At 39.1% G+C, this 12,342-nt stretch overlaps 1 protein-coding gene across 1 annotated transcript in view; it reads right to left on the bottom strand.

The window, feature by feature from the left end:
- Rx (Retinal Homeobox) overlaps positions 1-11,371 on the bottom strand; it is a 197,931-nt gene extending 186,560 nt beyond the window's left edge. The window contains exon 1 of the mRNA XM_067778054.1: positions 10,972-11,371. Coding sequence (XP_067634155.1) covers positions 10,972-11,371 — 400 coding nt within the window. The remainder of the gene's footprint in view (positions 1-10,971) is intronic.
- Between the last annotated feature and the right edge of the window lie 971 nt (positions 11,372-12,342).

Below are 12,342 nucleotides of genomic sequence, written 5' to 3'. Positions count from 1 at the left end.
AATGCATCATTTCCGCAGGACGTTGTTGTGATATTTTATATTTTTGACATGATTCACATTGCTGAACATAACGCTTTATATCACGATGCATACCTGGCCAATAATATCGATTCTTGAGCCGACTAATTGTTTTCCTTATTCCTAAGTGACCTGCTGTAGGATTGTCATGATTTTCCTTTAGAACTCGAATCCGATCAGGTTTATCAACGCAAAATTACCATGGAATGCAATCGTCATCATCTGTCCGAGTAGAGAAACGTCGATAAAGTTTTAGCTACAGTCGGGTTTGCTTGCTTACAATCAACTTAATTTTTATTTCAAACCCTGAAAATCTCATTTACAATTTAACAAAAGAATATTAGATATTAAAAGTATTTCATGAAATAGCAGAACAAGTGTAATTATGTGAAATTATTTCCCATTTTCTCCCTTCTTCCGGAAACAAAAGCTTTTAATTGCGATAAATTCGTTCCAATTTTCTGTCCTCAGGAATGCCCGCATGTCGCATCAAATCACTTAAACTTAACATATAAACGTTAACAATTTATTTTGTTTAAATTTTTCCTTAGACTCAAGCAATACAGTAGTATTTGTATGGCATATTTACGAATTAATTTTTGTGTTTTAACAAACATGCGTGCATACGCCCTGCCTTATTTATTTTTCATCAACAACTAAACCACTACCAATAAAATGATTTTATTTTTACTTACACAGCCAACAGCATTCATTTTGGGGACCATTGGTGTAAGGAATAATATATTGTAACGAATTTGGGGAAATTCCTGACAATTATACACCTGCTAACGTTCGAATCGCTGAACTGTGGAATAAATAACTCCAATATTCAGTATTGCAGAATGGTCTTTATTATACTACTTTGGGAGTAGTACTTCACAAGTATTATTCACTTCACAACTAATAGCATGTTTAAATCAAACTTATAACTGATTCCTCAACTTGCGCTGCTTTTATACTCTCGGTTACCTCGTTCGCATATTTCTCTTAAGGTGTAGACTTTTCACGGACATAGAACAGTTGTATCGCATACTTGGTTATTTAGTTATATGTTGTTGTTGTTGTTGTTGCAGCGATAAGGACACTCCCCGAAGGCCTTGGGGAGTGTTATCGAGTTGATGGTCCTTTGCCGGACCATCTCGGGAACGATTTGTTTTGACCACATGTGACCTTCTAGGTCATCCCGCCCTACCACCCCCTAGATCCATGAGGGGTTCGGGGTCACCCGAGCCTCGGCTGTCAATGAAACAGGATTCGCCACGGATAGGTGAGGTTGACAATTGCGTTTTGAGAAGCTATGTATTGTGCTGGCAACCTGAAAGAGCAACCTGAAAGGGGACATATGTGTATGTGAGATATTCTTCGTCGCCTTCTGTGTACGTGCGTAAATGGATTACTTTGATGTGTACACAAGTGTGACTGCTTACTTTATTGTGGTTGTGCATTTATTTACTAACGGTATAGTGATGCTAACATTCGCCACAATACCCAAGGAAGGCAATTGGGATAAGTTTACAGCAACTTAGGCATGAATGTGTGGCTGAATGCGTTTGTAACACTACAACAATCGTAGGAATGCGGGTTCAAATCTCACTCCCGGGAAAAAAGCCCTTGAAGAGATTTACAAGGTATAATCGAATTGTCCGCCCGGATGTCACGTTGTTTAGATTTTTCTCAAATTATTGAACAACAAAAAATCATTAAGATAATATTTCTCCCATACTACGTAACCCTAATAAAGTAAGCGGATTTCGTGAAATTAACAGAAATACTGGTTAAAGAAAACACGAAGCCGAAGTGATTGTCATTCTAGGTATATGAAAGAAGGAATGCTTTTGCGAGCTTCAGAAATTACAAATATTAAACGAGCTCCCCGAAGTTAAGAAATGTATACGTTTCTTATAGAAAAGATTGCAACTGTCTTCAAGTAGTTTGAATTACATTCTATCTATATGCTTATTCCGTAGGTGCATAACGACCAGCGACCTAAAGTGAACAAGACTTACCCAATACATAAAGAACGGATAAATGCTCCGACTCTGATCATTACCAGAGCAGAACTCTTGGCACAAAAAAATTATAGCATTTCTTACGCTTTCACTTTTTTATGCTAAGGCTCTGCACTATGCCCTGTTTATGTTCAAACCCGGAGCAATAGCCAATAAAGGAAACTGCATATTAATATAGCATTTTCCATCATTGAGCTGCATAACCTTTGAAAAAAGGTTTGGGAAAAGCTGAAAATTGTCTAGAATTGTTGTTGTCTGTTGACCGTTTTAATATGCACGATTATGAATGTGAAAAAGCTCAAGGTCTTAGCAATAATTTTTTGTCATTATTTTTGTTGTGATATAGTAAATACTACGAAACTGCTTCGTCAATATTACGAAATCATTTGCACACAGTACGAATGCATTCGTAGAATATACCTAAGACTTGATTTCTCATTCTATCGTAATATTCACGAAAGCCCTTTCGTACATCTTTCGTAACTTTTGATTCGAAATGATAAATTTTCTCCTGGCAAGCTAAATACAGGCCTCACACTTATTCTCCCTAATTGGCGCTTAACCGTTTGAACGGTTATGGCGGTCCGACAACGCGCGCCAGTCGCTTCTTCTCTCTGCCGGAGCGTCATCTTTCATTCGCACATCATAGGCTAGCCAACGTAGCCGCTGCGTTGTAATTCGCTGGACTATGTTGATGTCTGCATAAAGCACATACAGCTCATCATTTAACCTTCTTCGTTAGAGGTTCGTAAATATTTCGAAGAACTTTTCTCTCGAACATGAAGGATAACTACGAGCCCTGTCTTACACCCTCAAATCTTGGGTGTGACGTTCGATCGGAATCTACATTCTCGAGAGCATGCAGCCAGCAAATCCAGAGCCGTAATAGAGTCCTCAAATCTCTTGCCAACAGCACTTGGGGTAAAGATAAAGAAACGCTCATTACCACTTACAAATCAATTGGCCGGCCGATTGCCTGCTATGCGTCCCCTATATGGGCGCCAAGCCTAAAGACTACACACTGGAATAAGCTACAGGCCTGCCAAAATACCACCCTCAGAACCGCCACGGGCTGTTCTTATGTCCCCAGAACACCACCTACATAATGAGGCGAGAATACTCCCCATTAGTGAGAGAAATGAAATGCTAAACAACAGTTTCTGTTGCATACCCAGAAACCTGGACATCCCAACAGGCATCTGATTGATGAGGCTATACCGCCCAGGGGCTTGGGATCATCTTCGTAAGCAATATGAGGAAACACGGCACCTGAGAACACATCCGCATGAAACAAAAAACAAAAGTAGGTCCTCAGTGAACTCCACAAGCAGGCGTCGGACCTCTATGCCAGGAATCCTGTACTCAAAGAACAATAGCCAAAACTTGCAGAGGAGGAACGCACACTCCCTAGTAAAACGCGCGTCACTCTAGCTCAACTTCGATCTGTGTACTGTAACAGGTTAAATTATTACCTATCCAGAATCAACCTCAACATACAAAATGCTTGCAATGTGTCCCCGCATGACACCAACCATCTCTTAAATTGTAATGTGGAACCAACGCCTCTAACACCCCTCTCATTATGGTCCATCCCAGATGAAACAGTAAGTTTCCTTGGACTTCCATTAGAGGATATTAATGACAATTTGTGATCGGTCGCACGTATTGGATGGGGCGAAGCACTGCTACAACAACAACAACGAGCCCAATAAAATTTAGATATTGACATCAAAAAGTTCTGACAGGTGGGACACGAATTGACATATTCAAAAAATTCATGCTGGGAATCTGATGATCTATATGCTTGAAATTCGAAACATGGATGAAGGCTAATCCAGGTGAAGAATGGAACGATCTATTTGTAAAATACAGAGCATCAAAACTTGGGAAAACTTGAAGCCACGCACACAGTTAAGTGCTTAGTGACAATGTGCTACAAAGGAAAAAAGTTGTATGGCGTGGCGCAGGGATAAAGATAACCGTTAAGAATATAAAAAACAAGTAAGGAAGGCTAAGTTCGGGTGTAACCGAACATTACATACTCAGTTGAGAGCTATGGAGACAAAATAAGGAAAATTACCATGTAGGAAAATGAACCTAGGGTAACCTTGGAATGTGGTTGTATGACATGTGTATCAAATGGAAGGTATTAAAGAGTATTTTAAGAGAGAGTAGGCCATAGTTCTATGGATGGACGCCATTTAGGAATATCGCCATAAAGGTGGACCAGGGCTGACTCTAGAATTTGTTTGTACGATATGGGTATCAAATGAAAGGTGTTACTGAGCATTTTAAGAGGGAGTGGGCCTTAGGTCTATCAGTGGACGCCCTTTCGAGATATCGCCATTAAGGTGGACCAGGGGTGACTCTAGAATGTGTTTGTACGATATGGGTATCAAATGAAAGGTGGTAATGAGTATTTTAAAAGGGAATGAGCTTTAGTTCTATAGGTGAACGCCTTTTCGAGAAATCGCCATAAAGGTGGACCAGGGGTGACTCTAGAATATGTTTGTACGATATGGGTATCAAAGCTGTTAATGAGTATTTTGAAAAGGAGTGATCCTTAGTCCATAGGTGGCCGCCGTTTCGAGATATCGCCATAAAGGTGGACCAGGGGTGTCTCTAGAATGTGTTTGTACGATATGGGAATCAAATGAAAGGTGTTACTGAGCATTTTAAGAGGGAGTGGGCATTAGGTCTATAGGTGGACGCCTTTTCGAGATATTGCCATTAGGGTGGGCCAGGGGTGACTCTAGAATGTTTGTACGATATGGGTATAAAACGAAAAGTGTTACTGAGCATTTTAAGAGGGAGTGGGCAATAGGTCTATAGGTGGACGCCTTTTCGAAATGTCGCCATTAGGGTGGGCCAGGGGTGACTCTAGAATGTGTTTGTATGATATGGGTATCAAATGAAAGATGGTAATGAGTATCTTAAAAGGGAGTAATCCTTAGTTCTATAGGTGGACGCCTTTTCGATATATCGCCATAAAGGTGGACCAAGGGTGACTCTAGAATGTTTGTACGATATGGGTATCAAACGAAAGGTGTTACTGAGCATTTTAAGAGGGAGTGGGCATTAGGTCTATAAGTGGACGCCTTTTCGAGATATCGTCAATAGGGTGGGCCAGGGGTGACTCTAGAATGTGTTTGTACGATATGGGTATCAAACGAAAGGTGTTACTGAGCATTTTAAGAGGGAGTGGGCATTAGGTTTATAGGTGGACGTCTTTTCGAGATATCGCCATTAGTGTGGGCCAGGGGTGACTCTATAATGTTTGTGCGATATGGGTATCAAACGAAAGGTGTTACTGAGCATTTTAAGAGGAAGTGGGCATTAGGTCTATAGGTGGACGCCTTTTCGAGATATCGCCATTAGGGTGGGCCAGGGGTGATTCTAGAATGTGTTTGTACGATATGGGTATCAAATGAAAGGTGGTAATGAGTATTTTAAAAGGGAGTAATCCTTAGTTCTATATGTGGACGCCTTTTCGAGATATCGCCATAAAGGTGGACCAAGGGTGACTCTAGAATGTTTGTACGATATGGGTATCAAACGAAAGGTGTTACTGAGCATTTTAAGAGGGAGTGGGCATTAGGTCTATAGGTGGACGCCTTTTCGAGATATCGCCATAAAGGTGGACCAAGGGTGACTCTAGAATGTTTGTACGATATGGGTATCAAACGAAAGGTGTGACTGAGCATTTTAAGAGGGAGTGGGCACTAGGTCTATAGGTGGACGCCTTTTCGAGATATCGCCATTAGGGTGGGCCGGGGGACTCTAGAATGTTTGTACGATATGGGTATCAAACGAAATGTGTTACTGAGCATTTTAAGAGGGAGTGGGCATTAGGTCTATAGGTGGCCTTTTCGAGACATCGCCAATAGGGTGGGCCAGGGGTGACTCTAGAATGTTTGTACGATATGGGTATCAAACGAAAGGTGTTACTGAGCATTTTAAGAGGGAGTGGACATTAGGTCTATAGGTGGATGCCTTTTCGAGATATCGCCATTAGGGTGGGCCAGAGGTGACTCTAGAATGTTTGTACGATATGGGTATCAAACGAAAGGTGTTACTGAGCATTTTAAGAGGGAGTGGGCATTAGGTCTATAGGTGGACGCCTTTTCGAGATATCGCCATTAGGGTGGGCCAGGGGTGACTCTAGAATGTGTTTGTACGATATGGATATCAAATTAAAGGTATTAATGAGGGTTTTAAAAGCGAGTGGCCCTTAGATGTATATGTGAAGGTGTTCTCGCGATATCGACCAAAATGTGGACCAGGTGATCCAGAAAATCATCTGTCGGGTACTGCTAATTTATTTATATATGCAATACCACTAACAGTATTCCTGCCAAGATTCCAAGGGCTGTTGATTTTGCCTTGTAGAACTTTTTCATTTTCTTCTACTTAATATGGTAGGTGTCACACCCATTTTACAAAATTTTTTCCAAAGTTATATTTTGCGTCAATAAACCAATCCAGTTACCATGTTTCATCCCTTTTTTCGTATTTGGTATAGAATTATGGCATTTTTTTCATTTTTCGTAATTTTCGATATCGATAAAGTGGGCGTGGTTATGGTCGGATTTCGGCTATTTTTTATACCGAGATAAAGTGAGTTCAGATAAGTAGGTGGGATAAGTTTAGTAAAGATATATCGGTTTTTGCTCAAGTTATTGTGTTAACAGCCGAGCGGAAGGACAGACGGTGGACTGTGTATAAAAACTGGGCGTGGCTTCCACCGATTTCGGCCATTTTCACAGAGAACAGTTACCGTCATAGAATCTATGTACCTACCAAATTTGAGAAGGATTGGTAAATTTTTGTTCGACTTATGGCATTAAAAGTATTCTAGACAAACTAAATGAAAATGGGCGGAGCCACGCCCATTTTGAAATTTTCTTTTATTTTTGTATTTTGTTGCATCATATCATTACAGGAGTTGAATTTTGACTTAATTTACTTATATACAGTAAAGATATTAAATTTTTTGTTAAAATTTGAATTAAAAAATTTTTTTTTTAAAAAGTGGGCGTGTTCTTCATCCAATTTTGCTAATTTTTATTTAGCACATATATAGTAATAGTAGCAGCGTTCCTGCCAAATTTCATCATGATATCTTCAACGACTGCAATATTACAGCTTGCAAAACTTTTAAATTACCTTCTTGTAAAAGTGGGCGGTGCCACGCCCATTGTCCAAAATCTTACTAATTTTCTATTCTGCGTCATAACGTCAACCCATCTGCCAAGTTTCATCGCTTTAGTTGCCTTTGGCAATGAATTATCGCATTTTTTCGGTTTTTCGAAATTTTCGATATCGAAAAAGTGGGCGTGGTTATAGTCCGATATCGTTCATTTTAAATAGCGATCTGAGATGAGTGCCCAGGAATCTACATACCAAATTTCATCAAGATAGCTCAAAATTTACTCAAGTTATCGTGTTAACGGACGGACGGACGGACGGACGGACGGACGGACGGACATGGCTCAATCAAATTTTTTTTCGATCCTGATTATTTTGATATATGGAAGTCTATATCTATCTCGATTCCTTTATATATGTACAACCAACCGTTATCCAATCAAACTTAATATACTCTGTGAGCTCTGCTCAACTGAGTATAAAAAAAAAAAAAAGAATACAGTATATCAAAATATAAGCTAAGCTAGTAAACGCCGACCAATTACACGCAAATATATTCTCACCACCTGAGAAGAAGGTTACGATGCGTATACGTAACATTTTTTTAAATTATTTGGTATAAGGAGAGTTACATACATACAAACAAACAAGTGAACCTAATATAATCGTATTAAAAATTGGTAGGGTGGCGCAAGTATCGATGTTTAAAAAAAAAACATACGAAAAGGGAAAATAGCGAAGTCTAGACCCCGTCGGCAACACAGCTCCTTCATTTTCAAAAGAATACCCATTGAACTACAGATTTTATGGCCGCGTCACAATGAACTTTTTAATATACTTGATGCGTTCAATGCAATCTTATGCATGATGAGTACATGGCATGTGTATTTATGGAGAACGGCAGATCGGGTGACACAAAGTTGGCAATCTTCGACTTTTGCTACAGAAGAAGCATTTGATATTTTCTTTGGCTACGAGTGCCTTCACATTTTTCAGATGAAAATTTTTTTCCACCATTTTTCATAATTCAAAACTGCATTTAAACAAAATAATAGCAGACAAATTATAATAAGTTTTTTTCTTGTACAGAATGTTTATAGAAGTGCTTCGTGAAATTTTTTATGTAAATGGACAAGTCGAAAAAATTTTCATCTGATAAGTTTGAAGTGCTCTTTATATTTACAAACTCAAAATCTTGCGTGATTGTGCACACGTTACTGTCTTGCATAAGATCGCATTTATTGCAGCTATGTGGAAAAAGTTCATTGTGACGCGGCCATTAGTAATTAGTGTGCTTTTAATGGCTTTTTGCGGTTAGTATGCGCTCCACCCTTATAATTTTCCTTGTCGTAAACGTTTTTCAATAGCTAGTATTAAGAAACTCGAATTTCGATACAATACTTTACCATATCGATACAAATTCTTTATACTTGATACATTTGTGAGATAAAATTTGGCACCGAGTATGCCAATCGCAGTATCGCATCGAATTTTCGGAAAAACGTGGTAGCCTACATGCAGGGAAGGAGCTCATCGACCAAATCAATTATACTTTATGTCCCTCTCTAGTTTACAGTTAATTTAGTCATAAGAGCAGACAACTGCTTAATCAAAGCTGGCAATTGTCATTCCTTTGCCGAATTCATCTTGAACGTTTTACTTCGCTTTGACAGTTGAGGTTAATGTAAGTTTAGAGTTCGTAGAACATTAAACGAGGCAACATGTATTTTGCACATCCAAAGAATTTATATGGGTCTTAATTCGCTGCGCAAATATGAACCTTACATTTGTCTCATCAATTAAGCATCGATACTTGGAATATCGAGTATTTTTGATTCGATACAATCGGGTATCTGACACTCTCAGATCGATACTTGATATGAGTACCGCATCGATACTTTGCGTTCGATATCGCGTCCTTACTCTTATTAGAATTTAAAAGTCGAAATGTAAAAAAAAACTTCATTTCTTTGAGAGAATAGAGCTGACACGTAATAGAAATGTGGTTCAAAACAATTTTCTTATATTATGTTTAGATTTATGCAGAACCGTCTAGGTAACTTTTTCCAGTTCAACAAAATTACTGGGGTTTTCCTCAAGAAAACAGACTACAGATATAAACGTCGAATCTTTTTCATATGCATTCTCAAAAACAGGAGGAGATTGTTGTCTTTGCGATACTTTTCATAGCCAACTCGCAAAAGTCCATTACTTTATTAAAGTTCTTATTCTCATGTAATCAACTATCTGCGCGATCTTTCCGGTAAATCTATTTTAATTTAGTAGCAGATTTCTGAAGTGCAATGGGGGCAGTCGTTCCTCTGGGACTTAGAGATGGGTGGACACGCCTTGAAGGATTTCAGCTTTTTCGTATCAGTCTTGTGGGCTGATACTTGTGTTTTGGCACCACGATGCAACGAGTGCGCCAGTCGGACGGTTACCAATGCTAAGCCCAGAATATCCATGAAGGTTGCATCGGCCAAGGCATGAACTGCATTGGACTTATATCGCAATCATAAATATTTTTAGCTAGCATACGGAGCACGTGGTGTGGGGTAGTAGGAGTTGATGACTCCTTCTTATGCGAGTGCGTGTGCTGGAAAAGGAGAGGCTGGTGAAGGCTGGTGCCCGGCATTGTTGCAACAAAACTGTAGTGATGGGTTGGAGCGGCCGCATTAGCTGGATATGCCTTTTGGCGCGAGCAACAGCGAGTAGCTGATGTGGCTTGCTCGTCAACGTTGCTGCTAGACAGGGTCGTGCGCAAAGGGGCGTGTTTTGGGGTTTCAAATTCCCCCCATGGGCTTACAACGACTGAATTTTTTTCATAAAAACTGGTAGATGGAAGAGACCGTTTGTTGACTGATAACCAATAACTATGTTATTTTTTGCTTTTCCTCATTTCTTCACAAAAAGTCAATAATTATGGTAAATTTTTCTCTTTACTCAACAATGAATAAATACGCAATTTTTTACTTCATCTAGTTTTTTTTATTCTTTTATATATGAAATATGAAATAAATAAAATAATCTTTCAATATCGGATTGCTTCCCGTTTCTATTAATTTTTATCGCAAAACTAGTCTTGACAATAACGGATGCTTATCATGAACTTCCATATGTTCAAAACCCCCCATAGACAATTCCTGCGCACGCTCCTGCTGCTAGAAGATGGCGGAGGTACGCATAAGCGGGAACCACGAGACGTCTTTGGCCGCGTACAGCAGAAAGCCTCAAAAGTTTTATACAAACTTCAGTGACAACGAATGTGGCGTTCTCACCCAGAACATCACGAACGATGCAACCATCTTTTACACGTGAAACACTGACAAAAGTATGACCGTCTGAGGTAGATCCTTTTTCGGCAAACTTAGCAGAACCACAACCTAGGACCGGGGTTAAGCACAATACCTTTCCGGTCTAGGAGGGTATGGTCCAGGTGCAAGGAGCTGTTAAGAGGATGACAGTTTGTGAGAGCGATGTAACAAATTAAATGGAGTTACATTGAAATGACTGCCCTTGGTCGCAAAAAAATCACCCGATCGCCCCTGTATATCGAACCGACTGCCGTGGGAAGGGAAATTCTTATTCTTGAGTACTGTAGGTGTAGGTTTCCGCACTTTACTTTAGGTTCGGTTTGATAAAGGGACTATTAGAACTAGTTTTCTGTTGTTAAAGACAAGACGTAAGAGATGGCCGTTCATCTAAGTTCAAAGAGGTTCGAAGTAGGTACAACTTTTTTTTTAGACAAGACTGACGAGCCTACGGTTTTTTTTTTCTTTCAAATAAACCAGCTCACCTTCCGTTATTACAGTATTATTATTGCCACCGCTCACAAAATTCTGTTCAAATTGCTCCAAATTTTTAAATTTTTCTACAATAAGCTGCAGATTCTTGGAATCGCGCACATTCTCCAACAAATGACGAAAATTTTCCAGCTGCTTTGGTGGAAATTTACAGCCGTCCCCATTATTGGAAACTAGTTTTTCAAAAATATTTTGAAAAGTTTGCTTCTGCACGTTTGAAAGGCCGCTTAGTGTTGTGGTTAAATTATTCATATTTGGAGCTGTGGGGTGAGCGGCGGCGATTGAAGCTGTTGGCGAAGCAGGTGCGGACGATGAAGCGCTGGTTATGACAGGTGGTGTAGTGTTGGAGCGGGAATTGATTAAAGATGGCGGTGGTGTAGTTTTTATATCCATTTTTGTATTTTTTGATTGACAGTTGTTTTAATATATTTTCTATATATTATAATTTATAAATTGTATGTTTGTAATTAGTAGTTTTTTGTGTTTACTATATTTTACTAATATTTATTATTTATTTTTTTAATTTTGTATCATTTGCGTGTGTTAACAGTTCACTTTAATTTTTTACACTCACATAGTTTTGACACAAATGCAAATATTTGTGATTTCTTATCTCTGCTTTAAAATCTTTTATTTCTTAAGCATTAAATATGCTATTCATTTTTTGTTTACAATTTTTTTTTTTATTTTACTGAAAATCACAAAATGCAATTTTAATTTTCACAATTCAAGCACAATTTCATTCTCAGCCCGATAATTCGCATTTCATGAAGCACCGACGCTGTTTCGAGTTTCACAAATTTACGTGCGCAAATTCGCTTGTGAATTTTGATTTATCCTTATTTGATTTTTTTTTTTATTCCAATGGCAATCTATCATCAAAATTCCGTAACCGTTAAACTTCAACTTGTCACTGACGCGCCGCTGCAACGTCTAGGCAATGCTTGAATATCGCGTTCAAATGAACCGTAAAATCAGGTAGCCGCGTTTTGAGCTCTAATCAAACACGAAGTACACTGCCACAAAGCAAAGGTGGCAATAAACAAACGGCAAGACCAAAACAGCCGTTCAGGTTGCCTTGACTGACATCGCTTGGCATGGAATAACAACAAATTTTCATATTGCCTTTAGCCACCGCCCGTTTGGCTGGTTGGTTGTATGTTTTTTGTGTTTAGTGTGAGACGTGCAGCAAATTCGAGTGCTCGTAAATCAAATTGGAAAACTGGTTTCATTTTGAGGGTTGAGTGACTTAACACATTTATACTCCTGGCTTGTTTGTTTTGTTGTATTATATGGAATGTTCAGGGCGGAGCTTCATAAAGTTGTGCGCTCACTAATACGTTGACGCATTTGCTAGTGGTGGT

Source organism: Eurosta solidaginis, chromosome 3 (genome assembly GCF_040869045.1).
Source record: "Eurosta solidaginis isolate ZX-2024a chromosome 3, ASM4086904v1, whole genome shotgun sequence".
Taxonomy (NCBI): domain Eukaryota; kingdom Metazoa; phylum Arthropoda; class Insecta; order Diptera; family Tephritidae; genus Eurosta; species Eurosta solidaginis.
This window is presented reverse-complemented; position numbering and strand designations above follow the sequence as displayed.